General features: G+C 41.3%; 1 protein-coding gene across 1 annotated transcript; it reads left to right on the top strand.

Annotated features, from left to right (window-relative positions):
* The first annotated feature begins 683 nt into the window (after window positions 1-683).
* On the top strand, window positions 684-1,985 carry BECN2 (beclin 2). The gene has a single exon (XM_027122491.1). The coding sequence runs from the start codon at window positions 687-689 to the stop codon at window positions 1,983-1,985; it is 1,299 nt and encodes a 432-aa protein (XP_026978292.1). The 5' UTR covers window positions 684-686.
* Window positions 1,986-9,219: the final 7,234 nt, after the last annotated feature.

Below are 9,219 nucleotides of genomic sequence, written 5' to 3'. Positions count from 1 at the left end.
AACCTCCAAACTACATTATTTGGTGTGATTTGTTAATTAAACTAATATATTTTCCATGTATGCCCATTACATTACTATGTGATAAAGAATGTGAAATGTGTCATCAGAACAGAAAGCCTAAATTTGGTAGTCAGGGAAGGCTTCCTGAAGGAAATGACACCTAACCCTAAAGGATGGGTAGAAGTTATCCAGGTAAAGAGGGAAAGGAAGAGTGTTCTAGTCAGACGGAACAATAAGAAATGTTGGAAGAACTGAAATTCAGTTATTATGCAGGAGTACATGGTGAGGGTGGCAGGGAATGGGGAGAGGAAAAGCTGGAAAGATGGGCAGAGGCCTTGGTGTCAGGTTAAGATGATTAGACTTTATCTTAAGATAAGGGCATTAAACATTTTAAGGAGGTGTCCATGATCAGATTTTAGTTCTAGAAAGATTACTCTTTAATGTTAAAGGAGGAGTAAGATGATCAGCTTTTCTTTTTAGAAAGAGTCACTTGTCTATAAGGAGTTAAGGGAGGTCTAAAAGTATCTAAGGAGGGTACCATTGTAAGGTTTTTAGGACAGTGACAAGATGAGATATGCATTTGAAAAGAATCTCTCCTCTAGAAAGAGTTTTAAAAGGTATAAAGGGTTAATTCCCTGGCGACCGAGGGAGGGAACAGTGTCAAGGTGAGAGTCAAGACCTCCACCATGTCCTCCCTCTGCTTCATTTGCCAACGCTGCAGCCAGCCCCTGAAACTGAATCAGTCCATGGAGACCTCCCAAGAACCTGAAGCTTTGATGCTCATCCCAGCTCAGCGGGAGCCAGGAAAAACCCAGGAGGGAGACCCTCCTTCCAGGGAGGAGGCAGATTTTGAAAATCTACAGGAAGGTGCCTCGTACAGGACCCTTCCTGGCCTCCCTGGTGGCAGAACGTCCTGGGACAATCCCGACAGCTTCACCCTGCTTGGGAATTTGGGCTCCCTGAGAACTCTCAGTAACATCCAGAAGGCTGCAAGCGACATGTTTGACATCCTCTCTGGTGAAACAGATGTGGACCACCCCATGTGTGAGGACTGTACTGACAATCTTTTAGAGCAACTGGACGTCCAACTCACCATCACAGAATCTGAGATTCAGAGCTACAAACGCTGTTTGGAGACCAGGGAGTTGATAAGTGAGGAGAGGGAGTCGCTGCAGGAGAAGCTGAAGGGCCTGGAGCTGGAGGAAACGAGGCTGGTCCAGGAGCTGGAGGAGGTGGAAAAGAACCGAGAAAGAGCAGCAGCAGATCTCGAGGCAGCCCAGGCAGAGACTGAGATGCTGGACCAGCAAGAAAAGCAGTACCAGAAGGACTACAGTAAATTGAAATGGCAACAACTAGAACTACATGACGAGCTGAGTAGTGTGGAGAAGCGGCTATGGTACGCCCAGATCCAGTGGCACCAGCTGGAGAAAACCAGTATCTTTAATGCCACATTTGAGATCTGGCATGATGGCCCCTTAACTACCATCAATAACTTCAGATTGGGCTGCCTCCCCACTGTCCCTGTGTGCTGGAATGAGATTAACATAGCCTGGGGACAGACAGCCTTGCTGCTCCTTGCCCTGTCCAATACAATTGGACTGGAGTTTCAGAGGTACCGACTCATCCCCTGTGGAAACCATTCCTATCTGAAGTCTTTAACAGATGACTGCATTGAGCTGCCATTGTTCTCTAATGGGAAGCGGAATGTTTTCTTGCATAACAAATTTGACCAGGCTATGATGGCTTTCCTGGACTGCATGCAGCAGTTCAAGGAACTGGCTGAGAAAGGTGGGTCAGGTCTCTGTTTGCCCTACAAGATTCATGTGAAGAAAGGCCTGATGGAAGACCCCGGAAGCAGTGGTGGATTCTACTCCATCAGAACCCACTTGAACACAGAGGAGGAGTGGACAAAAGCACTCAAGCTTATGCTTATAAATTTTGAGTGTAGTCTCACTTGGGTCTCCTTAAGATATTGTCAAAAATAACTTTTTTTTTTATGAGAGAGAGATTTTTTTTTTTTTGCTTTAAGATTTTATTTGTGAAATGTTATCAGATAAAATTTAAAACTGAAGAATATGTTTATAATTTAAAAAATGGATGGCCATACAGGCACTAATTTAAGATTATTGTCCAGAGCAAACCAAAAGACTTTGCTTTGTCCTCCCTCTCCCTTTCTTCCCAGACAAACATTCAAAATGACAAAGGTGAAATCATAGGTTGACAAGATTATTCCTCCTTAAGAAGGGATAAAGATTGCAGAGAGAACTGAGGGGTGGGTGGGGGGTGAGAGGATGAGGTAGTAAGGAGAGAGGTGGAGGTCTTTAATTTTTTATGAGGAAAGTACTTGGACCATTTTATGTAGTGGAACTTTGGAGTCAGGAAGTAAATGTTGAAAGATTATTACATTTCTGCTGTGATATACAGTGTAAACCCTTCCTCTTCATCCCAGAAAAACTTTCAATAAAGTTCAACACTTTCTTCAATGATTTAAAGTGAAAAGTGTGTCATTGGGCTGTGCCATTATGTTGAGACTAACCTGGAGGTGAGGGGCTGTGGTGGCCAGAGAGGACTGGTAACATTTCTGCTGATCAGTGGTCAGGTAAGGGTCACAAGGTGAGCCCTTACAGAGAGCTGAAGGTTGTAAAAGCCAAAGGACTTTTTAAAAATGCAAATTGTGGAACTTCCCTGACAGTCCAGTGGTTAAGACACTGCCCTTCCACTGCAGGGGGCATGGGTTCCATCCCTGGTTGGGGAACTAAGATCCCACATGCCACTGCGCCGTGCAGTGAAGCCAAAAAATTAAAAAAAAAAAAAATCAAATTGTGTCATGTCATTTACCTGCTTCTCCATTGCTCTCAGAATAAAGTCCCAAATTCTTACCATGGCTTTCAGCCTGGGTGATCTGTCCTGCCTGCCTCTCTAGGCTCACCTTATACTGCTCCCAGCTCCTTTCTGTTCCCAAACATGCTAAGTCCATTCTCCATCTGGTCTTTGCCCATGCTCTTCTCTGTGTGTTTTCTAACCAAACTACAAACTTCCTGAGAGCTACTTTAGCTTAGTAGTCCAGATGGTGCCTAGAACAGCCTCTCATACATACTCAGCATCTGTAAATGGAAGTCATTGCTGTGGAAAATGTGAACAGAAGTTGACTAATTTGTCACAGGCTCAGAGGTAATAGAAAACTCCTAGGAGATTGGTTAAATGAATTAAGGTCCAAGCATATAATGGAATACCATGTAGGTATTAAGATGTTACAGAAGAATGTTTACATAATATTTAATGAAATTGCTTACCATATATTAAGTAAAAAGGTTAGGTTATAAAACATGTAATATAAACTGAATATTTAAAAGTAGTTAGAGAAAAAATAACTCCAAGAATATATATTCCTTGAATATATGAAGTATTTCCATGAAAATTTTGTATTTAAAAAAAAAATCTTTCCACTTGAGATTAGGAAAGATACAGAATATTAGTTATCAGTATTTCTATTTAACATGTGTTGGTGATCCTAGCTAGTACAATAGATTAGAAGTAAAAGGTATAAAGATTAGAAGGGAAAAAATAAAATTTTTATTTGCACATGACATAACTGTATAATGATATCCCAATAATCAACACATAAATGATTAGAATTAATAAGTGAATTAAGAAATTCACTGACTACAAAGTCAATTACAAAAACCAAATGTATTTCTATATATAAGTAACAATTAGAAAGAGAATTTTAAAATAGTTCAAACTGTTAAATTCCTAAGAATAATGTAACAAAAATCCTTTTGCACAGAAAACTATATTATCAATTGTTCTAGAACAGGGTTTTGCAAACTTTTTATGTAAAAGGCCAAATAGTGAATATTTTAAGATTTTTGGTCCATGTGGTCTCTGTCGCAATTACTAAATTGTAGAAACTATTCAGTTGTGCTGTTACAGCATAAAACCAGCCACAGAAAATGTGTAAATGAATGGGCATAGCTGTGTTGTAGTGAAACTATATTCATCAAAAAAGACAGCAAGGTGGATTTGGCCTGTGGGCCATAGTTTTCTGACCCCTGCTCTAGGCCATAGTCCATCAAGTCATGGACTATGTATATTGTGTTTGTAGTTATGTCCCCAACGGTTTGCACAATGCCTGCCACATAGTAGATCCTCAATGAATAATTGAATGAATAAATCACAGAATTATTCTGTTTCATTTTGTGACTATCTCCACTCCCCCTCTCCATCTCCAAATTTCTCACATAGGTACATATTTTCCATTGAAGTCATTTGAGTGTCAGAAACTACTAGGCCAAGAGATTTTAGGCACCTGAAATAAAAGGTAAATCAGTTTTATTTATTCATTCATTCACTCACTCATTCATTCATTCATTCATTTTGTGTTAAGAACACTTAACATGAGATTCAACCTCATTAGATTTTGAGTGTACAGTATAGTGTTGTGAAGTATAGGCACAATGTTGTACTGCAGATCTCCAGAACTTAATCACCTTGCACAATTGAAACTATACGCACTGAATAGCAACTCTCCATTTCCCCTTTCCCTCAGTCCCCAACAACCACCATTCTACTCTGTTTCTATGTGTTTGACTATTTTAGATTTCTTTCCTTTTTTTAAATAAATTTATTTATTTATTTATTTTGGCTGCGTTGGGTCTTCATTGTTGCACGTGGGCTTTCTCTGGTTGCGGTGAGTGGGGGCTACTCTTCGTTGTGGTACGTGGGCTTCTCATTGCGGTGGCTTTTCTTGTTGCAGAGCATGGGCTCTAGGTGCAGGGGCTTCAGTAGTTGCAGCACAGTAGTTGCAGCACATGGGCTCAGTAGTTGTGGCTTGCGGGCTGTAGAGCACCGGCTCAATAGTTGTGGCACACGGGTTTAGTTGCTCCGCGGCATGTGGAATCTTCCCAGACCAGGGCTCGAACCTGTGTCCCCCGTGTTGGCAGGCAGAGTCTTAACCACTGCACCACCAGGGAATCCCAGTTTTAGATTTCTCATGAGTGGAACTGTGCAGCATTTGTCCTTCTGTTACTGTCTTAGGTAAATCACTTTTAGAGAAAAAGAAGTTCCAGGCTGTGAAAAGTAAAATATGGAAAAATGTGTACCAGCATCACTTAAGACTTGTAAGAAATGAAAACTGTCAGGTCCATTCCAGACTTCCAAAGTCACAATCTTTTTAACAGAGGGAGCATTTGGAACAAAGAGAGAAAAGCATAGACAGGCCACCAGCCAGGAGCTGCAGGGCTGCAACTCAGTGTGTTTCAGTGGGAGTGTTGCTGTTGAGAAATAAGATGGAGACATAAGAAAGACTATGGTCTTGGAGGGTCATCAATACCACACCAATTTTGAATTTCTAGCCAGTACAGAGCCTTGAAAGCCCACCCCTACACACCTTGGCCACAGTAGAAAAATCACCAGAAGTCACAGACTTGCATTTTAGAAGTGTCACAGCAGAAGCAGTGTAGACTATAGTGAACAGATCACTCATTAAGTCAGCAAGTTGGAAGGTGCGGTGTCCCCATAAACACCAGCCCTAGAGAAATTCATGAAGGAAATAGCAGGTGATAGTTAGAGAATTAGGTGAATAAACAGAAGTAAGCAAGAGAAAAAAGAAAAATCTTCCAGAAAGTTATGAGAAGAGAGTGAAGAAAAATAGGAGATTTTTGTTGCTTTTGATAAGAGAACTTTCAGCGTGATGATGGCAAGATCCAGCCGGCAGTTGATGGAAGAGTAAAACGGAAGTAAAGAAGTAGAGATAGTGGATGTGGACAATTCTTTTGAGACCTTTGACCAATGGGGAAGAATATAGATAAAGCAGAGGATTCTAAAACTGAGACAAATCTGACAATTTTTACAGTATAAAATTAAGGGTGTATGGGACTTGCTTGGTGGTCCAGTGGTTAAAAATCCACCTTTCAATGCAGGGGATGTGGGTTCGATCCCTGGTCAGGGAACTAAGATCCCACCTGCCACGGGGCTATTAAGTCCGTACTCTAGAGCCCACACGCCACAATGAAGAGCCTATGTGCTGCAACTAAGACCCGATGCAGCCAAATAAATAAATAAATATTTTTAAAAGTAAGAGTATAGTAGAGAAAGATTAAAAATACAGTGTGTGCATAAGGGTGGGGTAGGGGCTTATAAAAATTGACAATGTCAGAGGAGAAATAAACCTAATCATGAAGGAAGTTGAGAGGACTATTCAGAACAGGAGAAAATACAGCTCTTGGAGACTAGGGAGAAAGTGGGAGGAGATGCAGATATGGATAATTTATAACAAAGCTGCAGGTTGTTGGCAAGAAGTAGTTCAGGCAACTTTGAGGAGGTACTGGGGAGAGAATGTGCACATGGTGGTGAGGGGAACTGGGAAGGAGAAGGAGAACAAGTTCTGAAGCCTGAAGTGAATGAGGGAGAGTAAAAGGGCTCTGAATAGTGGAAGAAGTACAGGAAGTTTATCATGGAACAGGGTTACAGGGACCATAGAGAAAGGACTGCATTGAGATTCAAGATCAGAAGGAAGAATCTGAAGAAAAAGTATGTGAAAGGAGAGCGCTCAGAATGGGCTGGTATTTGGCCTGGGGTCAAGGATGACAGAGATGAGAGCCATGTCTGGATTGCCTGTTCTCATATTTATGACCAGTGCAGGTGAAGGCTTCCAGTGGTTGTAGCAGTGTCCAGTTTTGCTCATATTTTCTTTATTCCATTGCTCTAACGGGAAGCTGCTGAGAAGAAAGTCTGGGACCCCTGAAGAGAAGTCTCACTAGAAAGTGAGGAGGATCACTTGGTTCCTGGACATTTATCACCCCAGAGGAAGGTCAACTCTTAGAATTGAAGCTTTGTAGAGAAGAACCAAAGACACTTATTGCCACTTGAGAGACAAAGCCTTTAAGTAGAGTTTTCTGAAAGCAGTTGGGAGGAGACTCGTTGAATCCTGGATGGTTGCATCCTGATGAAATCACAGTGACCCTCAGCGACCAGTAAATAGTTCTATCTGTGGCTACACAGGAGAATCTTGGGCCAGCTTCTAGACAATGGTCTTTGAGCAGATCTCTCTACAGGGAACTGTGTAGGAAGCTGAAAGTCAGTGGCATGGCTAGAAAGCCATGGCTACTCTGCAGTAGAGGGGATGCAACCCTGGAGTAGAGTTCTCCTCAATCTGGGTCATCTTGGGAAGGATACAAACTCTGGAGAGCTGCACACTCAAGTATCCTTAGCTACAGACAAGAAGGTAGAAATCTGGCCTCCTAAGAATGTGGCAAACTGGAAAGTGCATGAACTATCTATAGGGGTTGAGGGCTTTGCAGCTTCAACCAATTCCATCCTGGAATCCTGGGTCCCTGCTTCAAGATTTTCCAACTTTTCAGGGGAACCTGAGTATCTAGATTTTTATAAGACATTTCTTTGTTTCTAAATCACAGTATCTAATCAAAATATTTGAAAACATTTTGAGTCAAATAAAACAGTTATGGGGGCCACATTTGGCCCTTTGGCCAATTTGAAACCTCTGGCTTATTTCACATGGTTTCTCTGAGAACTAAATGAGATAAAGTTTATGAAAGAGTTTTATCAATGCGAAAATCCTGTAAAAGAAATGTTATTTGTTCTTAAGTAAATGAATTGGAGTGAGGAGGAGAGACATCTATGCATTTTTGCAAGTGAGGAATTTGATCTTTAGTAATGTTTGGACTTCAATCTGCAACTTGAAATAAGTAAGACACAGCACAACTTCAAGATCTCATTGAAGATTTCTCTTAAAATAGAGGTTGGTAACAATCTTTTATTTTTCTTAAGATCTTTTTTCTAAAAAAAATTATTTATTTATTTTGGCTGCGCTGAGTCTTAGTTGCGGCATGCGGAATCTTTTATTTGCGGCATATGGGCTCATGCAGGCTTATAGGCTCATAGTTGAAGCATGCGGGCTTCTTAGTTGCAGTATGTGAACTCTTAGTTGTGACATGCGTGTGGGATCTAGTTCCCTAACCAGGGATCAAAGCTGAGCCTCCTGCATTGGGAGCGTGGAGTCCTACTCACTGGACTACTAGGGAAGTCCGGTATCAATCTTCATTGGGCATCAGATAGAGAGGGCCAAGTTGATCATATTTCTGACTTCTTTTCTATTTTTATAAATTGAGACCATTCTATATGCACTGATTCACAAATCTTTATCACTCTTTTTTGAATGTCATTTTATATCTACATAACCCCAATATCATAGCCATATTAATAAAATTATCATTTATACCTTGGTTTCACCTAAAACTCGAGGAAGAAACTAATTTTACCAATTGTCTCAAAAATGTCTTTCAGCAGTGGTTTTGTTCAATTTAGGTTACCTATTGGAGAAGGAGTGAAGTGGAAGGGATAGAGATGGATGTAAGACTTTTCTGAGCATATTTTTCACAGAATTTTAACTTTTAAATAATGTTTTATATATTCAAAAACTTTTTATTTTATTTTGTTTTATTTTATTTTATTTATTTATTTTGGTTGTGCTGGGTCTTTGTTGAGGCAGGCGGGCTACTTAGTTGTGGCTCATGGGCTCCTTAGTTGCAGCTTGTGAGCTCCGTAGTTGTGGCATGTGAACTCTTAGCTGTGGCATGCATGTGGGATCTAATTCCCTGACCAGGGATCAAACGTTCATACCCTGCATTGGAAGGCAGATTCTTTTTTTTTTTTCTAATTTATTTTTGGCTACATTGGGTCTTCATTACTGCTTGTGGGCTTTCTCTAGTTGCAGTGAGGGGGGGATACTCTTCGTTGCGAAGCCTTCATTGCAGGCTTCTCATTGCGGTGGCTTCTCGTTGCGGAGCACGGGCTCTAGGAAAACTGGCTTCAGTAGTTGTGGCTCGTGGGCTATACAGCGCAGGCTCAGTAGTTGTGGTGCATGGGCTTAGTTGCTCTGCATCATGAGGGATCTTTCCGAACCAGGGCTTGAACCCGTGTCCCCTGCATTGGCAGGTGGATTCTTAACCACTGCATCACCAGGGAAGCCTGGAAGGCAGATTCTTAACCACTGTGCCACCAGGGAAGTGTCTCAAAAAACTTTTTTTTTTAACATCTTTATTGCACTATAATTGCTTTACAATGGTGTGTTAGTTTCTGCTTTATAACAAAGTGAATCAGTTATACATATACATATGTCCCCATATCTCCTCCCTCTTGCATCTCCCTTCCTCCCACCCTCCCTATCACACCCCTCTAGGTGGTCACAAAGCACCGAGC

This window comes from Aethalodelphis obliquidens, unplaced genomic scaffold, assembly GCF_003676395.1.
Source record: "Aethalodelphis obliquidens isolate GAN/ISIS:26980383/991018 unplaced genomic scaffold, ASM367639v1 scaffold24, whole genome shotgun sequence".
Taxonomy (NCBI): Eukaryota; Metazoa; Chordata; class Mammalia; order Artiodactyla; family Delphinidae; genus Aethalodelphis; species Aethalodelphis obliquidens.
Note: the sequence above shows the minus strand (reverse complement) of the source record. Positions and strands in the feature narration are given on the sequence as shown.